General features: G+C 43.6%; 2 protein-coding genes across 7 annotated transcripts; one reads left to right on the top strand and one right to left on the bottom strand.

Annotated features, from left to right (window-relative positions):
* Window positions 1-82: 82 nt before the first annotated feature.
* THUMPD1 (THUMP domain containing 1) lies at window positions 83-3908 on the bottom strand. Its single transcript, XM_054842870.1, has 4 exons — window positions 3606-3908; window positions 3029-3209; window positions 2424-2672; window positions 83-1854 (listed from the first exon to the last, which is right to left on the bottom strand). The coding sequence occupies exons 1-4, from the start codon at window positions 3807-3809 to the stop codon at window positions 1526-1528; spliced, it is 963 nt and encodes a 320-aa protein (XP_054698845.1). The 5' UTR covers window positions 3810-3908; the 3' UTR covers window positions 83-1525.
* Window positions 3909-4116: 208 nt separating this feature from the next.
* On the top strand, window positions 4117-16980 carry LOC129213214 (acyl-coenzyme A synthetase ACSM3, mitochondrial-like). 6 transcript variants are annotated; one of them, XM_054842865.1, is made up of 15 exons: window positions 4117-4482; window positions 6300-6538; window positions 7642-7821; window positions 9257-9467; window positions 10154-10361; window positions 10600-10743; window positions 11594-11750; window positions 12403-12482; window positions 12840-12963; window positions 13650-13724; window positions 14264-14365; window positions 15446-15573; window positions 15692-15791; window positions 16242-16361; window positions 16520-16980. In XM_054842865.1, exons 3-15 carry the CDS (start codon window positions 7654-7656, stop codon window positions 16604-16606), a joined length of 1704 nt encoding a protein of 567 aa, XP_054698840.1. In that variant the 5' UTR covers window positions 4117-4482; window positions 6300-6538; window positions 7642-7653; the 3' UTR covers window positions 16607-16980. The 6 variants fall into 6 exon arrangements, with proteins under 6 accessions (XP_054698840.1, XP_054698838.1, XP_054698839.1 ...); XM_054842863.1 differs by lacking the exon at window positions 13650-13724 and adding an exon at window positions 13510-13590; XM_054842864.1 differs by lacking the exon at window positions 13650-13724 and adding an exon at window positions 13510-13590 and having other exon boundaries at window positions 6292-6538.
* Window positions 16981-17185: the final 205 nt, after the last annotated feature.

Below are 17185 nucleotides of genomic sequence, written 5' to 3'. Positions count from 1 at the left end.
GTGGTTCTTTCCTACGTGCGACCTAGACATTGCTGGGTTTAATCCACACACAGAAAGCTTTACAATTTAAAGAAAACACCAATGGAGGTAAGAAAGCAGAGTTTTAATAAATGGATAGGAAGGGAGACAGGACTAGGGAAAAAAAAAAAATCTTAATTTTCCAACTTCTAAAACAATTTTGGGAGAAGAGGAAAACATAAATTAAACACTGTTGAGAGACTTGAACACATCCTTTTCACTAAACCAAGACAAGTAACAAGCGGTGTTCTTCAAGATGAGTCTTTTCCCATTAGCAACGCACAGGCCTTTTTGCTAGAAATCAAACACTAAAGCTAGACAGTTGTACAGGGAACATCCTCAAAACCCTACTGGAAAGCAGGTTATAGCTGTACTCGTTTCGGTTGTTTTTGAAGAGTCACTGGGATATCAAAAAAGCTGCTGTAACAGACAACAGAAAGACTCACTAACATTACTTTCAATCTGAAACAGAATTAATACTGTTAAGCTAAAACTGTACCAAAAATTAAACTTCAATTTCCCTTATCCAGTATGGTATAATGGAGAGCTTATTTCATAAGAAGTTTCCAAGCAGTATTTAAATTCAAATTTTGAGACCCAAGAAAAAAAATAAAAACAAAAAAAAAAGACTTTATAAAACCCCGCAAGGATTAAGTCTTTGGAAAGAGCAGCAAAACGCTATTTGCAGGAAATTACTCAAAAGGATTCTGTTCAGTGACTACAGCATTTCCTATAAACCAGTAACTGCTGTATACACAGCTAATGTAAACACACATGTAGTTTCTGCTAAAACCATCTGCAATGCCTGCCCTGTACTTCTACTGTTCTGGAACAGCAAAATCTATTACTCTAAATCATCTCACAGTATTCAAGTAGTTTGATCATAGCAGTTCTTCCCGTTCATTTTCAAGACTTAGCATATCCGTGTAGAGCAATGTGTATATGTGTGTGTATGTATGCGTACATAACCCTCCATCATACAGGAAATGATCAGGTTTAGCTCATTCCGTTGTTCACACAGAAAAACGCATCTGAGTTCTGCAGTCACACAAGTTGTCAGATCACTTCCTTAAAAACCCTCTACAAGCAACTGTCTTTTTCAGATCTCTCACTTCTGTCAATACTTCCTGACCGAGCCGATTCTGCACTGCCTTTTATTTCTGTAGCCATCAGATGTAACAAAGGAGAGTCGATATACGTCAGGATGGCCACGTTTACATATGCATGCACACACACCTGCTTTTTTGTGCTGGGTAAAGGCAATGCAGAACAAAGCCGCAGAAGAACGACAGCAAGCTTCACCAGAAAGGTGACACGCTCTTCTCTTACATCTGCCGCAATGTCAGCTCCACCTGCAACGAGCATTAGAATTCTTACACATGTGGATTTTAAAAACAAGATTTCAAAACAAAACCCACTCTCCTCATTAAAACACCCTTTCAGAACTCTTGGGCAACTTTTTTTAATAAGTTTCGATTGTGTTCATCTTTCCCTTCTACTGTGTTTTCTACACTGTCAGTGCATCGTTCTCCTTGGGATCAGCTTCTATTTCACCTTGATTCTTGTTCTCTTGGTTTACTTCTTTCGAGCTCTTCTCCTCCTCCTCGGTTTCTGGATTTACTACCTTCAAGTTCTGGTCTTCTGTCAGACTTGATGGGTTTTGTTGTGTGTCGTCTTTGTTGCTCTTCACCACCTCCTGTAGATTGTATTTTCTGAACAGGACATAGTCTTTCACCACACTCAAGCAACAGACGTTTTTTATTATTTCCACCACAATTGTATATTGTGGGTTATTAAGATCAACTTTGTTTTCTGGATTGAGGCTGCCCACAATTCCTGTAAAACAAGATGTAGTTTAAAAGATGCTGGAAAAACTGGTTCAGAGCATAAGCATGTCCTACTGAAATCCAGGATAAAAGTTGAGAGAGAAGGCAACATCCCCCTTACTTGTAACCAATTACTCAAGTTTTGTAATTGCTTAAAGTAGCAGACCATAGCAGGACTCCAAGAATTGAAAAGCTATCCCACCAAGAAACAAAATACTCAAGTAAGGTGGAGCTATCTTCCGAGTCATACATTCAATGGACATACTACCGCATTATTTCAATATAACACCCAGACAGAAAGCCTGACAGCACTCATTTCAAAGCACATGTAACTGACACTCCAAACTACATTCAACGCTGTAGACCCTCCTGCTTCTCGTCTCTTAAGACATCAACACCAACAAGGAATATTGATGTAAAGCTTTTTTAAGTCTCATAGAAGCCTCTGTAATTCAACACTGATTTTAAGCAACAAATGCATATGCCCATTAAGACCTCTCTTAATAATCTGCTCTATGTTCTGCATGCAGTTGTGGGCTGCTTATATACTTGTTAGTTCTGTGTGAAATCCATACATACCTGCCAATTCCTTAATTACTTCTTCCCTACTCATATGACTGTTATTACGAGCTTTGTAAACAATCTGAAAAGTACCCTTATTAGGGGCTTTAAACCAAGGCTCAAAAAACGTTTCCGTGTATTTTTTCATATCCTCCATAAAAGCCTTGCAAGTTCCAGAAATGGGCAGCATGCGCAGAATGACTCTTGTCTTCTTCTTTTTAGTGGCATGCATATCCTTTAATATGTGGTGCACCAGGTTCTCAGGTTCTACAAGAAAAACAGCTAGGTATGAGAAACAAATTGAAGGCATTTTCCCCCTCCTTCCCCCCTCTAAACAACAGGCTGAGGAAACGCACTGCTGGCAGCCTCAAATCCTTTTCTGCAAAGAGTTATTTTACTATACCAAAACTGGATAATCAAAGATTATTTTGTCAAAGCAGATTTGTCTACGTTTAGCAACTCCGCTAACGACAAAATTCAGCGGCAATGCCAAAGTGAAGGGGAAACCCTGTATTTGTTTGGTGTACGCCAGTTTCTCGGAAGTCACGCTCCATGGCCTGTTACTAGCACTGTTCAGAGCAGTTTACCCCCACAGCATTACGCATCGTCGGCTGACGTCCCACCTATCCCCTGGGTCCTGATGAAGACCACGTTGTTGGCACCGCTCTCCACCGACTGGAACCGCCGCAGCTTCTGCTCCGTCGAGGCGCGGATCTGGCCGACCTCCTTCCTCAGGGCAGCCTCGACGTCGTCCTCATCCTCCTCCCTCTCGCTTCCGGACAGCCGCTCCTCGGGATCTGAAAACTTCACACACGGCACGTCTCTGGTTTGGTGAGCACGGAGCGGCAGTGCCCACAACGCACAAACCGCCCGTGAGGCACGGCCGCGCCGGGGGCTGGAGGGGACGGGCAAGGGCCTCTCTCCAGCCGACCCGCGGGGGCTGCGCAGAGCTTTGCTTACGGAAACCGGCATTTTCGTGCGCGCGGTGAACAGAACCGGGTGGTTTTACACACACAAGGGGAGAGGAGGCCTCACGGCGCTGCCCTGCCCGCCCCGCCGGGGATAGCGCTGCCAGGCTGCGGGGAGCAGGAGGCAGGAGCCGAGGGGGCGGCCGATACCGCGCAGAACCGCGCTCCCCGGCCTCGGGGCCGGCCGCCTCCCGCCCAGCACCGAGCGACCGGCCGGGCCGCCCACACGCACCTGCTCGGGCCCGTAGAGCAGGTCCCCGTACTCGCCGAGGAGGCTGTAGGCCTCCCCCACACACTTGCGCTCGTTCATGTTGCAGGTGATAAGGATGCCGCGCATCCCGGCCTCCAGCTGCCGCCCGCCGCCGCGGGGCCGCTTGGCCCGCCCCGCCGCGAAGTGCCCCTTGGGCCGCCGCTTCCGCGCCTCCGCCGCGGCCATCGACCGCCACCCGCCGCCGCTGCCGCGCACCGCGATGACGCCGGCACCGCCGCGCCCGGCCCTAGTGCCCGCCCACCGGGGAACAGCGCCGCCCCGCGGCCCGGCGTCGAGCGGCGGCGGCCGCCCCGGCCCGGCCCTGCCGGGGAAGCGAAGCCTCGGCACCGGGCGGGTCCTCTGAGGCCCTCAGCCGGTTTCCAGGCTCCTCGCACGGCCCGCGTTGCTGTAGGCAGCACAGTGCCCTCGGATTTTTTTAAAAAAAAAAAAAAAAAAAAACGAAACAAAACGAAAACCTACCCTTGAAAATTACAATTTACCTCAGGCTTTATACGTGCCGGGAGGAGGTTGAGCGTTTCCCCGGGCACAGTACTCTGGACCCGGCGCGCTCTGCTGTGGCCACTCGTACCCTTGGTGCTTTCCCTGCCCCCGAACCTCGGTTGCAGGATTAAAGTCTGGGTTGGTGTTAATGATTCCCCAACTGAGAGAATCGGGCCGGGGAGAGGAGAGGACGGACGCTCACGACGTGCGGGGGAGCAGGCACACCTCAGTCCGGCCCCGCGGTGGTCAAACACCGACTCGTACCCCCCGTACCCCCCGGCGGAGGCAGAGCCGGGCTGCGGCTCTTCCCCAGGTGTCGTGGTGGAGAGGGACCAGCTGGAACAAAGTCTTTATTCAGGTAAATTTAGGCCTGAGATACTAGAGAACGTGTATTGACAGAAAAAACATGGCCCACAGCGCAGTTTCTGAAGGAAGGGGTCTCTCTGCATCGCTGTCCATAGGAACCTCCTCTCCCTGCAGTATAACTTGCGCTTAAGGGGGGGGGGAATGAAGTTCGTTGGCATTTTATGAAAACAGGTGGAGGAAACAGCTAAGAAAGCCTCACTAGGGGCAGGACTATTATATTATTTACATCCAGAGAACCCAGTTGGGCTAAAGGAGGGAAGAAAGGAAGCTTCATGAATTGATTGAAGTATTTATCAGTTACAAACACAAAGCAGGTGGGATTTACATCTTATCTGAAGCTTTGGTCCTGCAAAGCCTTTGAGGCTCATACAATTCTACAGCAATTGTTAGGCATCGCTGGGATTATTGGTCACACAACTGAAAAGTCACTAAATCTTTGCAGGGGTGGGGTTGTGTGAAAGACTCAAAGTTCTGGTGAATTCCAGTGCTAGTCTCTGGCGTTGGGCATGTCAGGACATGTTTGAAACACGAGGAAGAATTTCTGCAGGCAGCTGTGGGTGGTGCAGAGGAATTGCAGTTAGCCACTCAGAACTTAACCAGGATACTTCTGTGGTAAAAAGTGCTGGGAAATACCCATTGGTGCTCTGGAAATTAGTTATATGCCCTGCCAAAAGAATAGGCCACGGGTTAGGTCACTGTGGAAGTTATGGTTTTCTTCCTAAACTGGAAACCTTCTTGCCTACATATTCCCGGCACATTCGCTGACTCCTGTCACAAGCCGTTGCTGTCATTTTCTCTTAACGTTCGTGCCTCCTCTTGGGGTGATGTGATCGTCTGGGTAGGGAATCCCTTTAAGGCTGTTCCTCTGCCTTTCCTCTGGGAGGATTTCGTCACATGTATTTCAAAGAGCTGTTTAAAATGTAGCTTGCCCTTTACTGCTAGGCAGAGCGCAGCTTTGTTGTTCGGGGGAATCTGTTTTGAATCCGTTTCTTTCTGCTGCTGAACATTTTGGGGAGCTGGTTAACATCTCTGAGCGTGCTGTTTACAGACGTGGGCAGAACCCCAAGAGCGAGTTGTGGCAAAAGTACAGAACCTACGTGCCAGGAAAGACCGCAGCGTCGCCCTCCCTGATCAGCACCCAGAGGACTGTTCTGCTCCACGGGTGTTAGCAATCTCTCTGCTGGTGTTAGGGCCACGGTTTGAGGATGGAGACACAGCGGGAGCGATTTAGGGCTCTGGCAGCCAAACTCTTATGAATCTTGATGCCCCAATTACAGCTGTCGCTTGCTCGCTAGTGAATGACATGCTCACAGGAGAGGCTGAAGGTAGAGGCACGCACCACCACCACAACCGTGCCCACAGTGATGCTGGGCTGTGGCCTGGATGGCAGAGGGGATGGCACACGTTCCCTACGGAGGAGAGGAGGCAGCAATACTGGAACACCACATAACTCTGTGCTCTCTGAACGTGAGGCAGAGCCCTTACAAAACCTCACAAGTCACCAGGTATTAACAAAGCTGGTCCAGGCACCAGCTGCAGCATCCCAGGAAGCGATGCTCACTGCTGTCATGGCTGAACTGCTGTGGTTACCTAAGGAGCCCCAGGCGACCCACTGAACGGTGCAGTCGCAAAGCCGATCACAAGGCTGTTGCTCCCCTGTGTTGCTCCAGAGTGTAACAGATGTGATTTGCCTGTAGCAAGGTCTTATGACTGTGTTCCTCTGTGTGCTGGTGGGTGGGAAGAGGGGAGGAGAAGGAAAGAGGAGAGATTTGGGACTCACGCTTTCTACCTCCACTCTGAGCTCTGCAGAAAGCTATCAGCAATTCTCACTGTGCTGGACTTGGCTGCCCCTTGTCTGAGTCCAAAGTACACATAAGGAACACAGGAGTCGGTCACTGGACACAGTAACGGTGCACGAGCGGGCACGCGGCCGGGAGTCGGAGATCTGTGTAAGGAGTCAAAGCTGTGACACATCCAGGCGCTGAGAGGGCTCCACTTCGGTGCGAGGCAGAGAGGCAGCGAGTTGGGACTGACAGCCTTTTGACAAGGTAATGGACCCTCCACCCACCCCTGCAAGCTGCTGGCCAGGACGTTTTCTGGCACTGGAGCGGTACTGATTTGCCTCTTGTCCGTCCGCATTCCCTCTTCTCCCTGTCCCTCTGTCTTTCATTTGGCTGGGTTTCTCTCCTGTGTTTGTTGTATACAGCCTGAATGTTACAGATCCAAAAAACATTCCCTTGCTTCACTGGATCCCTAAAATCACCATGATTTTACAGCTGGATAGTTATTCATTCCATAAGGAACTAGTGATATTTATATTATTTTGTAAATAAAAGACAGTTGACAATGCATGAAAATAATGACTTCAGAGTTTTCAGACCTCCTGCTAAGTTGACTCTTTTTGAGAAGTAAGGCTTTGCATTTTGGATCCTTTTAAAAGTTTCCCTGTCTCATAAAGTGACGCTTTTTGCTGACCACACATCAAAATAATGTTTAAAACGTCAATACTTAGTATCTTTTCAGGGCTTTGCTACATTTATTTCATTCCTAGCAAGCAATATATCCACAGTGCTGATAAACTAGAAAAACTGTGATTATCTTTGTACTAAGTGACGCTATGGTCAGCCAGTAATTAACGCATGATTGCTGGATTATCTGCGCGACATCTTGGTCCACACTGTTGTTTCTGTATTGTCGGTCAGCAACAGACATTTCATTTACAGAAGTCAGAGCTGAAGTGCTTGGGTTGCGTTCAGTGCCTTTCTGCTGTATAAGGCAACTGAAATGTGATCTGCAGGATTAGCGGAGTTTGTGGGAAGGAAAGGAACGCGAATTGTAGGAAAGCTGCCACGGCGGGGCTGAGTGCTGCAGGTTGACTGCAGGGTCAGGATCCCAGCTGCCTGATGGCCACTGGAGAGCAGGGGCCAGACAATGGCCAAACGGGAACTGTCCTCAGCAGTTACTGCAATGAACAGTTGGGATTGTTGTTCCAGTGTATTCCACTGTGTAGCAGTAAAAGCTGTTCTGAAACCACATAGCTAGTACCATGTTTGTATCTATATCACTGTAGCGTTTCTTGGAGAGATAATCAGTAAGGAATAACCTTGAAGACTCTATTATGACTCTTGCTGCTGTGCATTTTTTACTGAAGGTCCCAAGTGCTATGTCCCTGCGGGCTCCCCTGAGAAGATCTCTCCAACTTTGCAGCCGGTGCTACCCAGTTCACGCTTCTTTGAGTTATGAAGCCATAAAACAACAGTACAGACCAGAGGTGCCAGAGTACTTCAACTTTGCAAGAGATGTGCTGGACAGATGGACTGAAGTGGAAAAGGTAACAGTTACTTGGCTTCTCCGATGCTGAAGTACTTAATGCTGGTCATTAATGCTGAGTATGTGACAAATCCAGTAACCAAGACACTGGGGTTATGTTCTGATTATAATCTGGTTAAGATTAAGATTCCTTACGCCACATGCTGTCCTGTCTACGAGTCCAAATAGTTCTTTCCTTTAATCAGTAACACCAGTGAGATTGAGTGTGAGTAAATCGGTCCCTCATCAATGAGACTGTGAACTGAACCACTCTAAACTTTCCATCAATTCCCCCATCCGCTGTGACATGCACCCTACCTGGATGTGCTGAGGAAATCACTTGACCTCTGTGAGTTTCATTGCCTGCCTGTAAAATGAAAAATAAATACAGTGTAACGCCAAACCTCACCCATCCATCCCAAATGCAAAATCTTTTGCATCCAAGGACTTGGAATCTACAAAACTGAACAACTTTGAACCCCAAACCAGACATGAGCTCTATGCAAGGAAAGGGAATGTAGAAAAAAAATATGGAGTATAGGTCTATCACCTTTCTTACTACATAGGTCTGGTCTCTATGGATGTAGGACTGGTTTTGCAGGCTCAGGCTGTTCATGATGAGGGGCTAAACACAATTATGTCCAGCGTGGCAGCAAGAACAGAGCAGAGTTATGGCCCGTCTGACAAAATTGTTCCTTTTGCAGGAAAAACAGGTTTCAGCAAGCTGTTAGCAGAGCAAGGAACAGCCTCTGGAGAAAAGGTTTTGCTCTCTTCTCCAGTGCACAGTGCACAGATAAAATCTGCTCCCCCGAAAATGAACCTCGGTGTTATTGTACCTTCAGATAGATAATAAGGTGTCCTATTCTTGCTGCCCCAGTGAATTTTTTGCTCAGGAAGTGACTTACTACACTGCTACTGCTAAATACATTGGCCCCCTTTAGAGCAGGTTGTATACATACATTTCAAACCACTTTTCACACATCAGTTAGGTGAGACATTGCTTAAAGGTCACAGTGTGTGGGCCTATGCTTTTGAAGCTTTGATTTAGTTTTCAGAAGTACCAAACAGGCCCAGTTCCAGATGAAGTTGAACATGAGCTCTAAGGGCTCAGGGAATGCTGGGGCACAACCCAGAGGTACCCACGCTCATCAGCTGCTTTGTTGGTGTGACCTGAACCGAAAAGATTCTTCTTTCTCTGTGCTGATTACTGTAAACCTCTTCAGAACGTCAGATGAAGAACTCAGGAAAGGAACACAAATTTAATTTCCTAAATGACATTTATGGGCTATTCTTTCTAAGGGAGAGTTCTCTGCCTCGTTTGGAATCAGTGGCAAATTATCGTTGCATCCCAAGGTTTCTCCAGCACTAAGTGATGAGTGCTTTTCTTCCTCAGACTTAAGACAAAGGCAATGTGTTTCTAAAATGAAGCATTTGTACTGTACCCTGCTGTTCTACAGGAGGGAAAAAAGTCTAAAAACCCCGCATTATGGTGGGTAGATGGTGCCGGAGAAGAGGTGAGGTGGAGCTTTGAGGAGCTGGGAGTGCTGTCTAGGAAAGTGGCAAATGTCCTCTCTGATGCCTGTGGTCTGCAGCGGGGAGACAGAGTTATTCTGATTCTGCCCCGGATCCCAGAGTGGTGGCTGGTGAACGTGGCTTGCATGAGAACAGGTTAGTAAAAACATAGAAATGATATATAGGTACAGAAATTGTGACTTAAACCAATCCTTGCTGTTTAATACACTCAGAACCGCCAACGTGCTAACGAGGATGAACTAGTGTCATGCTGGTCAAAACCACTCTTCATGCCAAGTTTTTTCTTCGTGCTGCATTAAGGACTTTGGCGCATGCTCTGGCTGTTAAGGAAACTCTGAGAGTCCATGTGCCTCTGTCATTCTCCTCTTTCCAGCACTTGTGACACATCACAAAGGCACCCTCTTGCTAACTTGCATTGAAATTAGCCCACGCTTAACAAAGTGTTTCACATGTTCCCCCATGGGATCTGTTAAATACTCAGCTTCCCATATTTACAACCCAGAATGTCTTGGTGCCTCGAAAGCATTAGCAGTATACATTGTGAGGCAATGGCTACGTTTACCAGTAAAGTCAAGTCCAGAGAGATGACATGTTCCAGGGGCAGTGTTTTGATCAAGGAAAGTTATTCTGTTGGTTTCTTTTAGTGTCGGTGAGTATTTGCTAACATCCGTCAAAGAAATCGGCGTATTTACAAATATAGGGCCAAGTCCTGCTTTTAGTACAGCCCTCAAAAGAACAAAGTAAGCTGAAGTCTGCTTGTAGGTACAAGCATTATTCTTAAATGTTGAGACTGTTTTTCCATTCCCTTTCCTTCTCTTTAGGAACTGTCCTGATTCCTGGCACACAGCAATTGACAGCGAAGGACATTCTTCATCGACTGCAGAAATCCAAGGCAAAGTGTATCATCACTGATGATTCTGTGGCACCAGCTGTAGACTCAGTTGGGGCTGAATGCCAGTCTCTGAAAGTCAAGTTGCTTGTGTCAGAGGGCCACAGAGCCGGATGGCTGAACTTTAAAGATCTCCTGAAGTGAGTAAATACTGCTGTGAAAACACCACAGCGATAATGAAGAGAAAGCACAGTAGTTTGTTTTGAATAGGAAATGTTGGCACACACCAGTATATTTTCAGCCTTTTAGGACTGCACAGTGGAAAAATACCACTGTTTATGACACTTCTGATTGCTACACTTATTTTGGTTAAATATTTTTGAAAATGTGTAAGTCACACTTTCAAATCACTTTATTCATCATTTTGCTTATTTTCAGAAACGCTCCTTCTGATTACCACTGTGTGACCACAAAGTGTCAGGATCCAATGGCCATCTATTTTACCAGTGGAACTACAGGATCTCCAAAAATGACCGAACATTCCCACAGCAGCTATGGTATTGGCCTCACAGTAAGTGGAAGGTACAGATATCACTTGAAATCAGATATATTTCTCTAGCTGGTCACATAGCAGAAGGAAGAGAAACACAAGAGTTTTACCAGAAGCTTTTGTTTAAATAGTTCAAAAAACAGTAGTTGGTTTACCTCCCAAAAAGTGGTGCGGGTTTTTTCCATAAAACAAGGCAGTTTTGAGTCCAGCTGCCTTAGTTTATAGAGAATGTAGCAGTCATGCAGTCACTAACCTCTTTTTAACATTTTCTTTAACTTTTGGTAAATTCTTCATTGTGTATAGTTAATAGATTGCCCATGAACTGAACATCAGCACAAGTTTATAAATTCTGTACCATAAAGGGAAAAAAACCCACGGGTCTGCTAGGCTTCTGAATTCATGTCTGTCTGGATTAGACGCAGCTCCTGCAGAAACAAAATGCTGATAGTTCAGAATCTTTACATTTATAAAGCAATGTTGTTTATAAAATTGATATGGCAGTGCACTTCACTCTAACAGGCAAAGAATAACAAATGAGGAAATAGCAAACCAGAAGTAAACAAAAAAAAAAGGCCTCATCCCTAAAAATGAGTTCAACCAAACCCCAGCAATCTCATACATACTCATACAACACCATGCTCTGAGGTGGTGTGGGCTTGTCCGTCAGTATTTTTCCTTTCAAAAAATGCAACATCAGTCTGTCCTGATGACATCCTTACTATGCCATGACTTACTCCTGCTCAGAAATTCAGTCTTTTCTAAGTGCCATTTACCGAAGACAAACAGTGATGGATTTGCTTCACTGGCATATCTCTTGCTGATGGTTTAATATTTGCCTTATTCCTGCCACTTAGACTATGGACCGTTTCCTTGTGTTCCCAGGTACTGGCTGGACTTGACTTCCTCAGATATATTTTGGAACACATCGGACACGGGCTGGGCAAAGTCAGCTTGGAGCAGCATTTTTTCACCATGGATTCAAGGGGCATGTGCATTTGTACATAAGATGCCACACTTTGACCCAAGCATTGTCTTTGAGGTAAGCGAGAGAGCCCCGCCACCAACAGCATTATTCTCTCCAGCTGGTCTTGCCCAGACTTGCATTTCCTCAGTGCTGCACAGGAGCAGCACACAGCACGGTTGTAACTGAATTTCTTTAACAAAAGCAACCAACGTTATGTGCTCCACACAAGTCTTCATCATTTGAAAAAAAACTTACCATGTTTCGTTTTGCATGGAATGCCTTTATCATCATATCATCATATCCATGATGCTCAGAAATTAGATGGCTGGAAATTGCTAGTTAATATTAGGGTATGTTGAAGAACACTGTCAGTTGTAACAAATACAGAGCATCTAAAAAAATAGTCTTATGGTTTCACTTGTTTTCTACTTAAACTGCAATTATGAAGAAATTCTGCAAGAGAAACTGTAAAGCTTTCAAGAGCAAAAATCTTTAGCATGTTGAACTGTCAAATTATGTAGATTGTGTTTTGAAGAAGAAACTAAATGTAACTGCTGTGTGTTGGTGTCAGCAAGTACAGAGCTAACTGCTTTTAGGACATAATGTTTTGTTCATGTGTTTCATTAGCTGGATGCAGAGATCGTTACATTATCTCTTACAATGAAGATGGGACCTCACAGGTTTCAGTATATTGGCAACATTTACTTTTTTATTCTAAATTCTCTAGAGTCTGTCAAGATTTCCCATAACCGTCTTCTGTTCCCCTCCAACTGCCTATCGAATGTTTGTGCAACATAAACTGTCCAGGTAAGCAAAAGCAGACTGTCCTTGTTGGTGTATTTGTCAAAACAGTAGACCAAATGCTCACCTCACCTTGATTTTATTCCGAATTTACAATAGCATAACAGTAATAGAGATCGTGTATTTCTCAACATTTTCAATCTTAAGTATTAGGAACAAAGTCAGAATAAAGATTTAGAGGTAGCTTAACCATTTTTTTTAGATTAGTTTTTGTTTAACACTGTACGGTTCAACTGGTATGAATAGGACTCAGTAAAAATTTTGTTCTTATGTAGAAAGAACCTCACAGTACAGGAATACAGTAGTGTGTAGGGCAGAGCAGATGGATGACTGCCAATTCTTTGTTTTCTCTTTCCCACTAAGCTACACATTCAAAAGCCTGCGACACTGTGTGAGTGCTGGGGAGCCAATCAACCCTGACGTGATGGAAGAATGGAAAGTGCAGACTGGGCTGGATATTCATGAAGGCTATGGACAGACAGAAACAGTACGTACTGCGTTACAAATGTAAAAATATATGTTTTACAGCAAAAAATTCTACTCGGATTGACAAGAAAAAGTGAATAAAATTATTATACACAGTTATGACTTTTAGGGGAAAAGTCAATTGCAATAAGCAACACTGGAAAATGTAGTTTTTGTAAGTCATAGAACAATTATAACAGCTTCACCCAAACTCCAAGGACTGTTTTTCATTCCTGTGGGCTTTGGATTGGGAACTGACGCAGAAGGGGTATATTCCTTATTACTGCATTCCACATTCTGCTTTAGAGCACTCACTCACGTTGTTTGGAGCTGTGGGCATGATTCTGAGGGCATAGTTTATTTCTAGAAGGTTAATCATTGGATATTTATTTCTAGATGTTTAATTATTGGATATATGATTATAATGAAGTCAATTAGTATTTCTTATAGAAATACACAATATTAGCTGAATATTTTAAACCTAAGTTAAAGATTGAATATACAATCCACAGTTTAATTTAAAACCAAACCAAAACAAAAAAACCCAACCCAATACCACTTGTTATAGGTGCTGATCTGTGGAAATTTTAGGGGAATGAAAATCAAACCTGGCTCTATGGGAAAGCCATCTCCAGGCTATGATGTCAAGGTATCGTATCTCTGGTGACTCAATCTCTCTCTCTCTTGCATGATCACTTTGCACTAAAGAGGTTTGAAGCTCTCACCTGGAGTTGTACCATGTACCATCCTTCAGCAGCGAATGAGAGAGGGAAGAAATGCATGGTAGTGCCCTAAACTGAGCGTGCAAAATAAGCAATCGGACTTCCCTGTTGCGCCATCCTCACCAACATAGATGACATCCCACTGCTAACAGACAGTTAGCTATCAAAGGTTAAGGCAATGACAGAAGTTAAATTGCTGAGTTAAGGAAGAGTGGGAGTGAATGTTGTTCCTGGTGATAACAAAATTGCTGAAGCACCAGATCAATTTGCACTACGGGTTAAGATTTTTAGCATCTTTCTTTCAGATCATAAGGTTTCCCACCCCGTAATTTATGATCCTCCCTGGGGTCTTACTGATGTCATTACGTGTTTGCATAGTACTTGGCATTCCTCAGATAAGACATAGCACAAAGTACAGTGGATTAGTAATGATCTTACACTTCATTTGTCAGAGTAAGACCTCCTACTGCTCCAAATCACTTCCCAATTAAAAAAACCCCTTTGATTATGTATTTTAAATGTGCACCAAGATTCTATAATCTTAACATAATGCTTTTCAGTTTGGATCCGAGATAATAAGACTGTTTTGTTTATTTTTAGATTATAGATGAAAACAGTAATATTCTGCCTCCTGGAAAAGAAGGTGATATTGCCATCAGAGTAAAACCTACGAGATCGCCTTTTCTTTTCACTTGCTATGCTGTAAGAATATTTCTACAGTTAAAGTAGATATCCTGTTAAATCTCTGTCACAAGGAATCTGATGCCCCTTTTAATTTACTTATACTCTGCTTACCGATCTGAAAACCTGTGGGGAGCAAAGAGGGATTTCCATTTTCTTCCTGCAGGTGCTCGGTCTACTTACTTATACAAACAATTATGTGTTCGATGAGATTGTCCTGCCTAGCAAGTTAAAATCCACTTTATTTTGATTGTTACTTCCTGAATAAAAAGGGAAATGTTTGACAGACACCCCCCCCCCCCCAATCCCAAAATACTCCTTGGCCTAAGGGCTAGAGCCCCCCTCTGAGAAGCAGGACACTGCTCAAATCTCTTCCCTCCAGATTTGAGCTTTGTGGAGTGTTTCCATGCACAGCAACATTTTTCAGTTTTTGGTTTTTTGGGGTTTTTTTTCCCACATTGGTTTGAATTTTCAGTCCAACAATCAGTAGAACAAATGCATAGAAACCTTACTCGATTTTTATGGATAGTACAGCGTACAGTCACGTCTTCTGAGCAGCACTGGGCATGTGGGAAAGGAACACCACGCACGCTGCCTAGAAAAAGTCTTGCTGTAGAAGGAGTGTTTTATTAATTGCGCTGTCCTGAGCCAAAACTTTTCTGAGGGTGAAAAAAAAAAAAACTCAGGATAGGAAATGCTAGAAAGACAAAGGAAAAAAAAATCATTAAAGGGTAATCACCTGAAAGCAAAATCTCAGTTCCATAAGCCTACATATTTCTTTGTAACCTTCAGTGGTTCCTAAAGCCATGGGGCCTATTATGATTAAAATTTTAAGTCAGTCATGAATAGTGAAACTTGATTTATTTATTGCAATTTATGAATTTTGTATCTAATTTAGTAGCTTAGTAATGGTGAATGAATAGTTCTCTATTATTAATGTCCCACTTGAATCTGACGCACATGACCAGTGTGGACCCGTCTCAAAACCTGTAATTTTTTATTATTTGGCTGTACCATAACTTACGTACTAAATATGTTACAATGCAATTTCCTGTAGTTTTCAGGTAGTTTTCATGTAAAATGCAATTTCATATTTCCTAGGATGATCCAGAGAAAACAGAAGCAACAATACGTGGGGATTTTTATGTCACTGGAGACCGGGGGATTGTGGATGAGGATGGATACTTCTGGTTTGTTGGAAGAGCTGATGATGTCATTAATTCTGCCGGGTAATTTAAGACTGATTAACAATAAACCATTAAACTTGAACAGCACAGATGATTCAGATGTGAAGTTAGGTTTTTGTATTATCAAATACAACTAAAAACCCTTTCCTCCATTTGAAAGATACCGCATTGGCCCCTTTGAAGTAGAAAGCGCCCTGGTAGAGCATCCTGCAGTGGTGGAAGCGGCAGTTGTCAGCAGCCCAGACCCCATCAGGGGAGAGGTAAACAAACAAGCTTATATATTTAAGTAGCTTTGTGCATACCAGAGCTAATAAAGCCCAACTGCCAAGGGATTTGTCTATCCAGGGATTTTTTTTTTTCTTTTTTAAATTAAAGGTAAATAAATTCAAGTTGGCATTTCTACTTGTATCAGACACTGGAGAATCCACACAGGAAAAAAACCTGACCAAGGCAATTGCCCCAAATCCAATATAACAAAAGCACTATTTGAAGCTTTCCCTGTCAGCTTTTAGTCTTTATTCAATGTATGTAATCTGCCTGCACAGCCCAGACCAATAGGCAGCACCCACGGACTTTGGCACAGTTTTCTGTGCCTGCCCTATACATTATTCTGCAGCTTGTCCCCAGATGTTTGGTTAAAGTTTCAAATCTTGCTGTTGTGTAATACTGTTTCATTAGCATTTAAACCATTGCTGCCGTAACTTCTTTAGGTAGTGAAAGCCTTTGTTGTTTTAACATCCGACTATGCTTCATGTGATCCGGAGAAAATGATGAAAGAGCTGCAAGACCATGTTAAGAAAGTTACTGCTCCATACAAGTACCCTAGGAAGGTGAGCGCTCAAATACCCAAATCATTTCCACTGCCATAAGACAGTGGGTGTTAACTCTTGGGTGGCTTATAAGCTTATGCCACTAAGGTAAAGAAAAAGTAAAAATTTAGGTAAACTGTATCTTACTTTGTATTGCAATTTCCTCCCTTTCCCAATAGATGGAGTTTGTTCGACAGTTGCCAAAAACTGTTAGTGGGAAGATCAGAAGAAATGAACTACGCCAGAAGGAGTGGAGAAAAGATTAGACATACTTGTTGCTTTTTTACAGGATTTTTTACAAAGTAAGACATTGCAGATTTACACAGTAACGTAGAGTAAAAGACATTATACTATAGTTATCTTAGTCAAACCTAAACTAAATTTGTACGCGATTCCAGCGTTTGGCTGAGGTGCTACACTAATAGCTAGCAGTAAAAAAGCAGGCAGGCTGATACACAGGAAACTCATGTAGTCGAGAGTGCAGTAGGTGTTAAATAAAGTATTTAATGAGGCATCACCAGCATTTTATCTTTATTGTTATTTAATTTAAATGATAAAAACCCAGCAAGAGTTTAAGAGAACACTATTGCTTCAAGAATCACTTCTGAGAAGGGCAACAGCTTCTAAATGTATTTTTAAAAGTCAGCTATAATTGTTACAAGTATATTTAGCAAAAAGTGTAAATAAAATCTGTATCCTTAAAATGTTCTTTAAGAACTGGACTAGTAAAGAATTTAAAATACATGATAAAACAGAAATTTAAGATTTGTAGCAACAGCTGCTCATACTTTAATTCTAGCTCTTAATAGTTTTATCTGTTCTCTCACACTCCATTAATGAGATCC

The sequence above is a fragment of the Grus americana genome, chromosome 15, assembly GCF_028858705.1.
Source record: "Grus americana isolate bGruAme1 chromosome 15, bGruAme1.mat, whole genome shotgun sequence".
Classification (NCBI taxonomy): domain Eukaryota; kingdom Metazoa; phylum Chordata; class Aves; order Gruiformes; family Gruidae; genus Grus; species Grus americana.
The sequence above is the reverse complement of the archived record's forward strand: the minus strand, read 5'-3'. Positions and strand labels throughout refer to the sequence as shown.

Bases quoted from the DNA above. Each gene is read 5' to 3' on its own strand.
- THUMPD1 (XM_054842870.1), bottom strand. From the start codon at position 3,809: ATGGCCGCGGCGGAGGCGCGGAAGCGGCGGCCCAAGGGGCACTTCGCG. The intron at 3,210-3,605 runs GTGCGTGTGGGC...CCGTGTGTGAAG, and splicing joins TGCTCTACGGGCCCGAGCAG to TTTTCAGATCCCGAGGAGCG. The intron at 2,673-3,028 runs GTGGGACGTCAG...TTTTTCTTGTAG, and splicing joins CATCAGGACCCAGGGGATAG to AACCTGAGAACCTGGTGCAC.
- LOC129213214 (XM_054842860.1), top strand. From the start codon at position 7,609: ATGACTCTTGCTGCTGTGCATTTTTTACTGAAGGTCCCAAGTGCTATG. The intron at 10,362-10,599 runs GTGAGTAAATAC...GCTTATTTTCAG, and splicing joins AACTTTAAAGATCTCCTGAA to AAACGCTCCTTCTGATTACC. The intron at 13,591-14,263 runs GTATCGTATCTC...GTTTATTTTTAG, and splicing joins CTCCAGGCTATGATGTCAAG to ATTATAGATGAAAACAGTAA.